At 34.2% G+C, this 14,529-nt stretch overlaps 1 protein-coding gene across 1 annotated transcript in view; it reads right to left on the reverse strand.

The window, feature by feature from the left end:
• The window catches only part of NBEA (neurobeachin), a gene marked incomplete at its 3' end in the record, with an annotated part of 537,034 nt that overhangs the window by 442,547 nt on the left and 79,958 nt on the right, over positions 1 to 14,529 (reverse strand). Inside the window, exons 2-6 of the mRNA XM_015569799.1 lie at positions 11,486 to 11,717; positions 7,982 to 8,082; positions 7,645 to 7,740; positions 3,447 to 3,568; positions 1,637 to 1,763 (exon numbers count right to left, since the gene is read on the reverse strand). Coding sequence (XP_015425285.1) covers positions 1,637 to 1,763; positions 3,447 to 3,568; positions 7,645 to 7,740; positions 7,982 to 8,082; positions 11,486 to 11,717 — 678 coding nt within the window. The remainder of the gene's footprint in view (positions 1 to 1,636; positions 1,764 to 3,446; positions 3,569 to 7,644; positions 7,741 to 7,981; positions 8,083 to 11,485; positions 11,718 to 14,529) is intronic.

Consider the following 14,529-nt stretch of genomic DNA (forward strand, 5'->3'; position numbering starts at 1 on the left):
ACTGGGACCCTCACTGCCGCCCAGGGGGCAGACGCTCAAGGCAGGAGCTGCTCTCTGGTGGTCAGGGTGCTCCCACAGGGGGAGCACCACTCATCCAGAAGCCAGGCTCATGGCTGGTACAGTGGTGGTGGCAGGCCTAAGCTGGCAATCGGACATCCCCTGAGGTGTCCCAGACTGCAAGAGGACGCTATGACACCCACTGGCGCCAGGCCAGCCAAGGCAGGTGTGATGCAACTGGTCAGGGGCCTGGCCATTGTCCCATGATCGCACCGCAGAGGGAGGCCCAGACCACCAGCAGACGGAGCGCTCGATCACAGGGCTCCCAGACTGTAAGGGGGCACAGGCTGGGCTGAAGGAATCCCTACCCACCCTCCCACCCTGAGTGCATGAATTTCGTGCACCAGGCCTCTGCCATGGGCCTCTAGTCAACTATAAAAACTATAATAAAAAATATCTCATGGGCCCTTCCAAATTTAGGAAGCACTAGTTTTTCCTTGTAGAGAAAATGAGGCAATAAAAAATTCATATTATTAAAAAAAAATCAAAATGGGACTTAAGAACATGAATGAACATGGCACTGGAAATAGTAAATTCAATGTTACATATCTGAGATTGAGCAATCATAAAGATATCCACATGGCAAATCTCAGAGGTAGATAAGAATATAAGAATTGAATTCTGGAGATAAAAATAAAAGTGGAAAGCTATCATGAAACTGAATAAAAATTCCCCCCAATTTGTAAACTCCAGAAAAGCAAGGAGATTGTCTGTTTTATTCACTGTCATATTCCCCAGTGCTTACACAATGTCTGGTACTCAATAAAATACTCAATAGATTATTCTCCCTTATCTGAGAGGGTTATGTTCCAAGACCCCGAGTGAATTCCTGAAACCTCGGGTAGTATAGGACCCTATATATAGTATGTTTTTTCCTATCTATATTTTTTCCAGCACATATATACCTATAATAAAAGCTCTTTTATAAGTTAGACACAGTGAGAGATTAATATGCCTAATAATAAAAGAGAGCAATAATAACAATACACTCTAATAAAAGTTATATAAATGTGGTCTCTACCTGATAACCAATCAAATAACCAAGATGGCTAGTGAATGACTAGAGGGGGATAGCTTATATACACAGAGATACCATGGACAAAGAGATGATTCACCTCCGGGTAGGGTGGAGCAGGAAGGCACAGATATAATCACACTACTCAGAATGGTGCCCAATTTAAAACTTATGAATTATTTCTGGAATTTTCCATTCAATATTTTTAGATCACAGTTGCCTGGAGGTAACTAATACCATGGCAGGCAAAACTGCAGGTAAAGGGATACTATTCTAAGTATTATCTGAAAGAATGCAAGAGACTAGATCACAGTGAGAGAGAGAGAGAATGAAAGAGAGAGAGAGAGGGAGGGAGAGAGATTGCAAGAGGTCAAGAGCCTGATGTTTTATGTCAAAAATTAGACATAAAACTAGCAAGAGAATGCAGACAAGGATCAGAGGAAATAATTAGAAGTCATGAGAAAACCATTAAAAGAATATTACAGAAGTCATAATAGGTGAGTTTTATGACAGTAGGAATGGTTCATTGTGTCATTCTCAATAGACATATTTACTTATACCTACTTTGCGTGGTTGAAAATCATATTTCACACAGTGCTGAAAACCTTTTCCTTTGGACTTCAGTGATGTGACTATTAGACAGTTCCCAACAAAATGAGCAGAGTAGCCAACTCCTTTGCTAGTACGAAAACTATAAAGAAAATTAAGAGTAGTATAATATCCTCTGATACAAAGAACTATGTATCTAAAGTTTATTATATAAATAACACAAAATATTATAAAAATAAAACTTTTACCAAATAGAGGCTAAAACATAAAAGGCTTAGAAAACTAAAAGAAAGAATTTAATTTAGAAAAATAGAAGACAAAAGAAACATTTAAAATTTCAATTATAATACATAAAATTAAAGTAATGGCCTACAAAAGCCTATATCAAGTCAATTACATCTACATTTAAGAACTATCTGGAATTAGCAAATTTTAAAAATCATTCATGCAGTTAATGTTTCAAAAACAACTTGTTACATAATTTTACTGTATCTTAAGGAAGTAGGATAGAGGGCATCAGTGGGGAATAAAGAGGGACATCTATAATACTTTCAACAATAAAGATAAATGTTTTTTAAAAACTTACAAATTTTTTAAAAATGTCAGTCAACTTTAAAAAATAATGTAGGTAATCAAGCAATGGAGTACATTTTTATTTTTATTATTTTTAAGTATAATATATAATCTTTTTTAAAGTAAATATTTTATATTTAATGTTCACATTATTACAGATGTACTCCAATTCCCACTCTTTGCCCACCTTCATCCAGTACTCCCCCTCCCCTGCCCCTCTGGTTATGTGACTATGAAATATAGTTATTTTCTTCTAGAGGGGTAATTCTTTCTAGCTATAAATTCAACCCCCATATAAAAATTTATATATGTTTTGAAAATGACAGTATTATTGAAATAAATAAATGTTCTCCTAAAATGACCATTCTGAAGTTCAACCCAATTTATGTTTGGAAATTCAGATATTTATTTAAATTTTTGTAATAGAGATTATAAGCTATTAATAAACCACATTATCACACTCACATTTCAGAGCCAGTCATTGCAGAAAAAGCAATTTAAATATTATTCTTTCATTAAAACCTATGCGATAGGTACTACTAATATCTTCATTTTACAGTTGAAGACACCAAAGCAAAGGATTAAAGTAAGTAATAAAGACAGGACTGAAACTCAGGCAGTCTTATTTCCGAACACTGACTGTATTAAATGAGTTAATATTTGTAAGCAATTAGAATACCTACTATGTAGGAAGGCAATCAATGGAAGTTTCATAGTATTACTGTGCATTACTGGTAAACTAAAATTACCAAGCTCTCAGTCCTGTCAGGTCAATCCATCATTGGGTTGAGCAACTCATTCTGTTACTTATCTACCAAATAATTATTCTTAACTAATTATAATTTTTTACAGGGTTGTTATTAATATTTTAAAACATATCCTGATTATGATCACGGAACAAAATAAGTAAAAAGGCAAAGTGAATGAAATCAAATAGGAGTTTTGGTTTTTTTCCCTCTCCTTGATCAGAAACCAACATCTTCACTAAGAAACCCACAATTGATCTATATTGGTATGACAGTACAGAGAAAGTCTGCAACTCTTGACTCTTAAATGTAATGGGGGGTGGGGAGGAAACTGTAAATGGAAAAAAATATGGAGACAACAGCAGAAGTTTTTTAAATATATAATTAATTGACTTAATTGTGTCTATCATTTTAACATATACTTTAATATATTAATGTTAAATTTACTATATTTACAAAATTGAAATACTTAAGACAAATGTACTGAAATTAAATATCTTACTTACCAATAAAGATAAGGTTTATCCTTATCAACATTAATGTTATTTAATGGATCCATACGAAACCAAGTGTTTAGGGTAAAGCCATTCTGATAAGGCCACTTTGCAATAGGAGGCAATGCAATTGCCTACAGGGCAATGAAAAAAGATACAAAAGTATTAATTAAAGAAAATGTGACAGCAACCACGGTCAGATATGAATTTTACAGATAAAAGAATAGTGGAGGAATAAATATCATAAAATCATGGTAAATATAAAAATGTTAAATAGTATCTTAAAAAAATAATCTATAAATATTATTTGTTGGCTACAGAAGCATTGCATTTTCTAATAGTAGCTGAATGAAGTTTCATCTCCAGGTTACATAATAAGTTTCAGACTCCAAGAAGTTCTCCTCCAGTTTCACCAATATATAGACCCTTATTAATATGCCTCAGAATTTTCAGTTTTCTGTGGTATCTGTTAGGTTTTCAGTAATATTTCATTTGATTAAAGGAGGTTGATTGAAACTTTGAATCCAAAAACAACTCTGTGAGAGAATGTTAATGGGATCAATATTGAAGAAATGTAAGTATTACGAGGTAATTAATGCTCATAATATTGAAACAAAAGAAGGAAAATCATAAGATTTATTATTAAGAAACTTCATCAATAAAATTTATGACTGAAAAGGACCAAGACTCACTCATTAAGTAGGAAAGGAATCATATAGTATTCTGTTGATAATAGTAATTTTAAAAATCTAGCCATTCTAAGGAAAACTGAGAAAGTGGTTGATTACTTGAATTGATGTGAACAAACATCTGAGTGGATTTACTTATCTTCCTATGAGATATACAAATTCCTATCACCTAAAAGATAATTATCCATTATGCTTTTATGACTGATCTGTTCCCCCAATCAGATCCTTCATATTGCTGAGTGGATAATGACCTTTTTCTCAAATATAAGATAGCTTTGATATTAAAAATCTTCTGCATATAGAATAAATCTTAAATTTCTTCAGGTTATACAAGATCTTAAAACACCCTATGGCTCCAAAAAACCCTTTCAATCTTATTCATTTCTACTATCTTATTCCATATTCCAAAGTATACCTAAATATGACAGCTGCTCCACCTGTTCTGTTACAACTCCCCTTTCTGTATATAATACCCCTTCTGTCCAAAACACTTCTTCCAGCAAAATTACAAGCATCCCTCAACACTAGGATTATCTGTGAAGCTTTCCTGGACTTCACCCTAGCTTGGCTGCTTTTTTCATTGTTTTCTCATAGCACTTAGTAAGTAAATCTACAGTAGCTTACTATTAACTAGATGTTTTTACATCTGTCTACCCATTAGAGTTCCTTAAGAATAAGGAATATAATTTAGACTCCCAGCATGTGACATAAGACATAGAAAACATTCATTATATGATCAATGGAAAAATCTCAATGTACCAAAGATTTATAAGTGCTTGCTTTAAAAATAAAAATAAAACAGAAACACACACAAACACATACATAGATACACAAACAATCCTATATAATAAAAGCCTAATATGCTAAGTGTCTGGTTGACCGGTCTGCCTTTCAACCAATCAAAGCATAATATGCTATTGAAAGGCTAAGGTCGCTCAACTACTCACTATGACGTGCACTGACCACCAGGGGGCAGATGCTAACCATTAGGTTAGCTTGCTGCTGGGGTCCAGCCAATGGGGACTGAGTGAGACAGGCCAGACATGCCCTGGAGCCCTCCCGCGGTCCCTCCCCAGCTGGCCAACCTCCCGTGTCTCTCCCCGGACCCAATGGTGCACCAGTGGGTCCCTCAGCCTGGCCTGTACCCTCGCAATCTGGGACCCCTCAGGGGATGTCAGAGAGCCTGTTTTGGCCTGATCCACAGGTGAGGTCCAGCGACCACATTGGTGCACAAATTCGTGCACAGGGCCTCTAGTTTCAAATAAAGAACCAAACTCAGAGCCCAGCTGGCGTGGCTCAGTTGTTGAGCATCAACCCGTGAACCAGGACATCACAATTCAATTCCTGATCAGGGCACATTCCCAGGTTGTGGACTCGACCCCCAGTGGGGGTGTGCAGGAGGCAGCCAATCAATGATTCACTCTCATCATTGATGTTTCTGACTCTTTCTCCCTCTCTTTTCCTCTCTGAAATCAATAATCTATAGCATTTCCATTTACTAGCCAAAAGTCATATATATTAATTATATGGATAAATTTAACAAAAGACTTTTAAGACTTGTATGCTGAAAACTACAAAACGCTGAAAAGTCAAAGAAACCTAATAAAAGGGAAGATATACTGTGTTTATGAGCTAGAAGACTGAAGAGTGCTAAGAGATCTATTATCTCCAAATTGTTCTACAGTTTTAACCATCAAAATCACAGCAGGCTTTTTATAAAATCTGGTAACTTTACTCACAATGTATATGAAAATGCAAATAATATAGAATAGCCAAATTTATATTTAAAATAAATAACAAATTTGCAGTACTTATACTTCCTGATTTCAAGAACTACTATATAGCTACAACAATAAAGATAATGTGATACTGGCATAAGGATAGCTATATAGGACAAAGGAACAAAATGGGGAGTTCAGATAGTTTTTGAGAAAAATGCCATGGTAAGCAAATGTGAAAAGAACTGTTTGTTCAACAAATAGTTAAGGAAATACTTCAATATTAATATATAACACAAATAAAACTTAATCTCCAACCTTCCCTCCCTCACACAATGTTTTTAAAATTAGCACAAAAGTGATCATAAGCCTAAATGCAAGAGCTAAAACAACACAGCTCTTAGTAGAAATAATAAGAGAAAAAAATGTCGTGATCTTATTTTCTGTTATTACAAAAGCATATGCCATAAAAAATTTTAATTAAACAAAATTAAAATCTTGAATACTATAAAAAATGTTATGAAATTAAAAAGACATGCCACAGGTTAAGAGAAACTATTTGACATATACATATCTGACAAATTAACTATACCCTAAATATACACTAGAACCTTACCCCTAGGATAGGAAAACCAATTTTTTAAAATAAATTGAATATTTTAACACAAGTAGAACAAAAGAAGACATAAGACTGGTCAATCAATGCATGAAAAAATGCTCAACATCATTAGCCATGAGAACAATACATAATTAAAACTACAAAAAAAAAAAAAAAAAACTGCAGCCGAAACCGGTTTGGCTCAGTGGAGGGAGCGTCGGCGTGCGGACTGAAGGGTCCCAGGTTCGATTCCGGTCAAGGGCATGTACCTGGGTTGCGGGCGCATCCCCAGTGGGAGGTGTGCAGGAGGCAGCTGATCGATGTTTCTCTCTCATCGATGTTTCTAGCTCTCTGTCTCTCTCCTTTCCTCTCTGTAAAAAATCAATAAAATACATTAAAAAAAAAAAACTGCAATGAGGTGCACCACTAACATAATCAATGAAATGACTCAAATTAAAAAGACGACAATGATCAGGATGCATATCTACCAGGATTCTCATATATTCCTAGTGGAAATGCAAAATTTTCAACTATAAAAAGCAATGTGCCTGATTCTCATGAAATGAAACACACACTTACACACACACACACACACACACACACACACACACACACAACCAAAACACAAAAAACAGCAATTATGCTCTTATGCATTTACTCAAGAGATAGGAAAGCATTCCCACAAACCTATGTTCAAATGCTCGTTGTTATTTTACTTATAATAGCCAAAAACTGAAAACCCAAATGCCCTTCAACTAGTGAATATATAAATAAGCTATGGTACATGCATAAAATGTAAAACTACTCAGAATAAAAAGGAAATTAATAAACTACTGGTAAGCTACCACAAGAATGATCTCAAAAACATATGGTAAGTGAAAGAAGATTGACATAAAGACTACAAAATGTATGATTTTAATTATATGAAATTCTAAAAAAGGCAAAGTTAAACAACCACAAAAATAAATAAGAGGTTATAAGAAACAGGGACTGGGAAGAGAGTACTGGCTTCAAACATAAACACGGGTATTTGGAGAGTAATGGAAATGTTCTAAATTATTATTGTGGTGGTGATTACCAAACGATTCAAAAATTAACAAACTACACTTTTTAAATTAGTGAATTTTACTCTATGTAAATCATGCCTTAATAGAGCTGACTTAAAAATATGTAAATAAAAATAAACATGTGTATTTTAAACTTACCGCAGCACTACAACCAGGGAAATTGAAAAAAGTATCAGGACCATGTCTTTGTGGCATCTGATTAAGAACTGATAATAATTTTACTGCATGTCTTGGCTGAGGAAACAAGAAAAATAAAGGCATTGTACAAATTTAGTAAAAATACCTAATATATCACATTACCCACTGAACTATTTTTCTAACTAGAGAGAAAATTAATTTTAAATCATTTATGTAACTCTTTAAGAGGAAGAATTTCCATTATAAATTCAAGTCCATAGCTCTCTAAAGACAAATTATTGAACATTAAATATTAATGTACCGATATTGGATACTTTTCACTCTGACTACAGCTTACCCAGATTCCACTTTCTCCTCGAAGCATGCTGAACAAAAGCTTCAACTCCTTGACAGTGATGCTGTAGCTGGCAAGAACCCCCAACATATCAACTAGAAGATCTTCAAAGGAAAATAAAGTTATTCTGAACTCTAGTCATGAGCTTCCATCTGTCAAGATAATATACTTTTTAAAAGAAAAGAAGTTATCAAGTGTCATTTCAGTATATATATATATATATATATATATATATATATACACACACACACACATACACACACACACACATATATATATATAACATACATCCTCATGAATAGACATTCTAATTAATTTTAAGTCATCAGGAAAACAAAAAGTTATATGTAAATTTTAGAATTTTCCCACATCAAGTATACCATTCTAATTAAGTTTTCTTAGTAAATACATAAAATAGACTTTTATAAGTTCCCAGAATACACACACAAACCTGCTGTTTGCAGGGAAAGGTAGGCAAAAATATTCAAAAGTACATTGACTTAACTTTTTAAACTGGTTATTTCAAATGAAAAAGTGATAGCTCACAATATTTTCTTTTAGAAAATATTTTTGAAATATTCGTTGGCACATTAACAACAATTCTGAGTATTTCACTCCTTGCTTGGCATTATTCCAACTGATATACATGTATTAACTTTACAAATCCTCACAACAAGCCAAAAGTTAAGTACCACTATCCCCTTTTAAAAATCAGGAATGTGAAGCACAGATAACTTAATCACATTTCCTGCAATACACTCTATTTAGTAAGTGGTAAAATGAGGATTCAAATGTAGGTAGTATGGCTTCAGAGACCTCACTCTCTCAATCAACAGTCCCTGAAAAGAAGTATCCTTTAAAGGCACTACTAGTCATAGCCATTATGTCAATGTGTTTATGTGCACATAAGAGACATGCTAGCTCACCAAATAATAAAAAATACATGCATTAAATCCCTTGTCCCTAATTACTTTCCCTTCTCTAGACTGTGAGTCATACCTCTATCAATTGTGTTTTTTTTTGCAAACTACGCATCTAAATATTTTTACTTCATTTTCTTCATTTCTAACATACTTCCTAAGAATTAAAGATACTATACAAGTTGATTACAATCAATATACATATACATTCTAAAAAATTAATCATCAATTTTAAAAGATTAGGTTAGGATAAGTTGAAATAATTAGTTATTGACATATAATATAGGTTATCCAATACCACAGGTTAATAACCAGAATTTGAAACTTTAAAAATATTTATGATTTCAAAATAGAAATTGAACTGGTTGTTTTCATCAATAAATAATTGACTAATTTTCACTTAATGCCACAATAAGTAAGCAACCCCTATGACAAAATTGTGAGTGAATATGCCATTTTTGAGAGAAATCTTTTAAGAAAATAAAATGTTTCATCATTCAAGTAACAAAAATGTTAATAGTTACTACATATTAGTCAGAGGATATGTTCCTAAGAAAGAATTTTGTATAAAAATTAAGCATCTTACACCTCTAAGTTAATATAAAGCAGTTTTTAAAAGTCAGCTTTAATCTTCATAGATTTCTTAAAAGTTCACCTACAAATACTTTTTTGAAATATGTAATTTCCCTTTCTCTCATCTCCTATGTATGCCATAAAAAGTGATCTATTAAGTTTGTATTCAATTTTATAATTACTAAAATTTTTTATTTATAGTACATATCACAAAGTAGCTCAGTTTAATTACATAACCAGTATTCTTTTCTGTACAAGATTTTTAAGGGAGAAAAAAATACCAAAACTATGAAATTCTCCTATCAATTTACTCCACCTTCTAGTGATACCTTCACATTATTAAATAAAATGTATATCTTTGAACTTATGCTACAAAGTATTCAGAGTTAAAATTTAGTAGGTTTTTGGTGGTTACTGATACTTCATTAGTGTATTGCCTAAATTTTAATTTCTCTACTGAAAAGTAAGGGGCAGAGGTATTTTCCTCACACTTATTCAATGCTTAATACAACAAAAAGTGAAATTTGTTATCATATTATTATTTAAAGCCAAGACTATAAGAATTAGGAGGCTTTATATAACAGAAATTTGTGAAGATATGAATTTTCTGTGGTACTATCACACTTACTATCACCTTACATCTGAATGCTCATCAATTATCTGCCTGTAACCACTATGTATGTAAATGTGGCACATTTTGAAACATGCACTCTATAAAGTGGTAGACACTTTATTATTTACCGAGAAAAAAATTAACAGATTAAATCCAGATAAAGTATTCAAAGATCACACAATCTTCAATAAAACATGTACATATAACTTTATAAAAATAAGTTTCTTTAAACGATGCGAGAATTTACACAAATGGTACATCTACCTTAAAAAGGTGTTTTGTTAGGATCTAATTTTTCTTCAAATGAATCATTAGTAAATAATATAAAGAATACTAAATCATTCTAAATAAGTAGATACCACCATGAAAGCAATTAAAAATGATTTTAATGTATTCTTTAAGACGAAAATTTTAAAATACTGTTTAAAATTAAAAAGCATTCATCTTTAACCTATTCTTCATTCCACTCTATTTTGATTAATGTTTTGCTCTATTAGTATTAATTAAAGCATAAATCAAAATAGCATAGTGAATTCTCTAGTGTCTGAACTACTTTTAAGGATCAGATATGATATTGTGGAATCACACTGTCACTTTTAGAATTATAAAACTCCTTTCATGTCAGAAGAAACTTATGCTCAAGGTTCATGGATTCAGAGAATCAAAACTTCAAACTCTACATTTATTTTTTGAGAATGACTGTTACTCTGGGACTAACTTTTCAACTATTTATATTTCAGTGCATCTAACCCAAAGGGGAATGAACTTGCAGGGAGGTAAAGAACTTGTGGTGAAGAATAAAGACTTCAAAATTATTATTTAAAATAACACAATAAAAGTACAATAATTAATATTTTATCTTGAAATTTCATGCTAATTTTATATTCTATTCCTTAATATATCTGTTTATTTTCTACAAGTATTTCTTCAAAAATTGCCTAGTAAAATGAACACCTCCAAAAATCAAGTTTATCCTAAAATTTTTAGTTGCTCCTCTCATAGTTCCATATATGTCAAATTAAAGAGCACAGAGTTCCAAGAATTTGATAAAGTGCCCATTATACAGAAATATAATATGTATTGTATCTTTTAATTATGTAAAAGTTTTATTAAATACTACATAGAAAGTATTGCTTAGTTTTCTGGTAGATTTCATAGCATTTATTCATATTATTTAGATTTTCTAAAACCTGGAAAAGCAAAATTAGTAATTATGTTTGTCTAATACGGAAGAAGTCATCCTACATTTGCCAGATTTTCCCATAATATAAAAAGCAAATTTTCCATACATTTCTATGTATGTATTTTAAATCAAGGTAGCTTCAACATATTTATATTACCTATAGAATATAAATCTCTACAAACATTTAAACTATATTTTCCTGTCAGATAACCTCATACCTGCTATCATGTCATCTACAGCACTCATTTTCAGCAATACTTGTTCAATTAGCCCAACTTCCGTGCTAGTCTGTAAATTCCGAACACTTTTTCGTAAAATGGCTGTAAACATGCTCCATATTTCTGCTTGACATGTTACATCACAGTGCTCCAAAAGCTCTGTCATGCACGTTATACTCTCAGCATCCTGGATAATAAAATTCATCTCCAAGTCAAATTCTCCACCAACCAGCTGAAAGAAGAAAAAAAGACACAATAACTAATAAGGTGGATGGTTATTTATAACAATAAAATAAAGTAATACCAAACATTCAACTAGCAAGAAAGCATAGCTACTCTAAAAATTGTCGTTGTTTAATCTAAAACTAATTTGATAAAAATTTCTAAACTACAGATAAGTGAACACAGTTGCTTTGTAAGAATTAAATTTGCAAAGAGAAATGTAAATTTTTTAATGGAAAAAGGTGATTTCAAATCTAGAATAACAGAGCAAAATAGAGACTATGACTCCTGGGTGGGATTCAGGAAAAATTCCTACAAAAAATGGGTTTAGCTCTTAAAAGTGATAATACTTAAAAGACAAAATTTAAGTATAAATTTTAAGAAATAAAATGTAAATGCTGAAATGAAATAATCAATGTTAAAAAGTCTGAAAGAGAAATACTTATAATACTTTAAAAAGTTGAAAGTTGATCTAACAGCAACCTATTTGACATGTGGCATTATGCTAAATTAGTCATAAGTATTACTGTACCTCCCAAATGCTACTTCAAGTATAGTGATAGACAAATACATATATAATAAAAGACATACAAGAATGATGCTCATTCTCAATTGACCAATCACACATAAATTACTATGTTCCATTTTAAGTACCATTCTTAAAGAACACTGACAAACTGGATATCATTTTTATCAATAGAATGGGAAATTTAGGAAAATAATAATAGTCATATATGGATTGCAATATGGCGGCAGAGTAGGTGGACCTTTTCTGCACTTCCTTCCAGAGTCAGACTGGATATAAAACTAAATTGGGGAACATTCACCTGGCATTACCAATTGAGGATTGAAGAGGAGACATTTAACAAGGAAGGGCAGAAACCATCTGGAGACTGAAAGGAAAGGTAAGGGTCAAAAGAGGGCTGGCCCAGCTTCCAAGGGCAATAGGCTGAGAATGAGGGGTTCCCCTCAGAGGATCAAGGCCCGGACCTTTGGCTGGACACCCCTACCCAGAGCACCAGAGCTGAGAACAGTGGCCCACGTAATATTCAGCTGTGAAAGGCTTGGAGCTTATGGCCTGTAGGAGATAAAGCCACATTTTAAAAAAAAATCTCAGAGCACAGGATTTTCATATGTAGCCACTCAACTGAGGCTTTGGTGGAAGGAGGATGCTTTGGACTGGAGTTAACTGAGGAGAGACTTGGGTAGGAAGCACTGGGGTAGACATGGAACAGTGGCAGCTGGGAGACGTGTGATCTAATGTCTCCCCCGACCAATACCGCATCAGTTCATTTTTCCTAAGAGGCACAGGCCCCTCCCAGCAGCCAAAGCCAGGGAAAAAGGCAAATACCCTGCCCTCAGGATACAGCTCACCCCACCTTTCTTGCCACACCCTGCATCTGGACCCTGCAGAGGAGGCAGCAGCAAGGACCAAACCTATGGGCCTAGACCAGGCCTGGGCAAAATACGGCCCGCGGGCCAGATCCGGCCCATTCGGCTGTTCTATCCTTCCTGCGGAGCCGAAAGAGCAGAGGGTTGGTTCTCTTGCTCTCCCCTCCACTCCTTCACCAGCAGCAGTGTTAACATGGCAACGTCGGAAATAGGGCCGCAACTCCTCCTTCTGAGTGGGCGGATTTATATCCGTCCATTCAGTAGAAGGAACAACCTCTCAATCTTCCAAAGGCTCCTTGTAATGCCTGCGGACGCCTCTCCCGACATCACCCTGGGAATGCGTAGACACATTATCTTGGTGATGTAGGGAGACACGCCCCTGGAGAGCACAGTATCAGAGCCTTTCTGAGGTAAGATTAAGAGCTCTACTCAAACACAGTTTTTTCCTGTTCCCACATTCTGTACATCACAATGACTTGTTAATAAAACAACAAAGACTTTCAGCTGTAAAAATGCGTGCTACAGGGCATTTGTGTTAACATGCACCACTGCACATTAGCATCAACGCAAACATGATGGAAACCTGTGTACCCTGCATTAACCCTAGATGCGCTGCATTGCAGTACTGCACCACACTGCAACGGCAGCACGGCTAGTGTGAACGAACCCTAATTCAGTGGGTTGAACAAAAAGATTGTATAGAAATGTGATGAACTAAAGATTTTATTACAAAATCGCTTAATTTCAGGGTTTCAGAAGTAATTGGACAAATGAAAAGCTGAAAATCAAATGTTCATATCTAATACTTGGATGAAACCCTTTCCTGGTAATGACAGCCTGAAGTCTTGTACTTATGGACATCATCAGATGCTGGGTTTTCTCCTTTGTAATGCTCTGCCAGGCTGTCACAGTAGGGGTATATATATAAATATCCTGCCATTTCCAGCTTTTAATAAGAAAAACTCTTGCAATGGGCATTTAAAAGTGGCACTTGGTTGTTTTTATAGAGTGCAGTGGATGCAATCTGACATTGATAATGGGCTCTTTCACACTATGTGCACTGCGGCTGTTTTTTGCCAGTAACGGAAGTGCTAGTGGTAACTACTGGTTACCCATGTTTTGCACTGCCCTAGCACCTCCCATACAAGTGTGTCTGGAAGACACAGCAATGTGCAGCTATGTGTGTTACCATAAACAAAGGGCCTGTGTGAAACATACACAGGTTTCCTATGGAGGAAAGGGGTTGTTCTCTATGGTCAGGGTGTGCCTCTGTCCCATGTCTGAACTTTTTCAGATGATTTTGTTATATATATATATTTTTAGAAGACCAAAAATGTTATAGTAGAGCAAATTTAATCACTTGTTTTTATACTTTACTGTCTTATTTTAGTAAAGAATTTAATAAGAGAACGGTACTGTTGGTTTTAGCC

Source organism: Myotis davidii, unplaced genomic scaffold (assembly GCF_000327345.1).
Source record: "Myotis davidii unplaced genomic scaffold, ASM32734v1 scaffold144, whole genome shotgun sequence".
NCBI classification, from domain to species: domain Eukaryota; kingdom Metazoa; phylum Chordata; class Mammalia; order Chiroptera; family Vespertilionidae; genus Myotis; species Myotis davidii.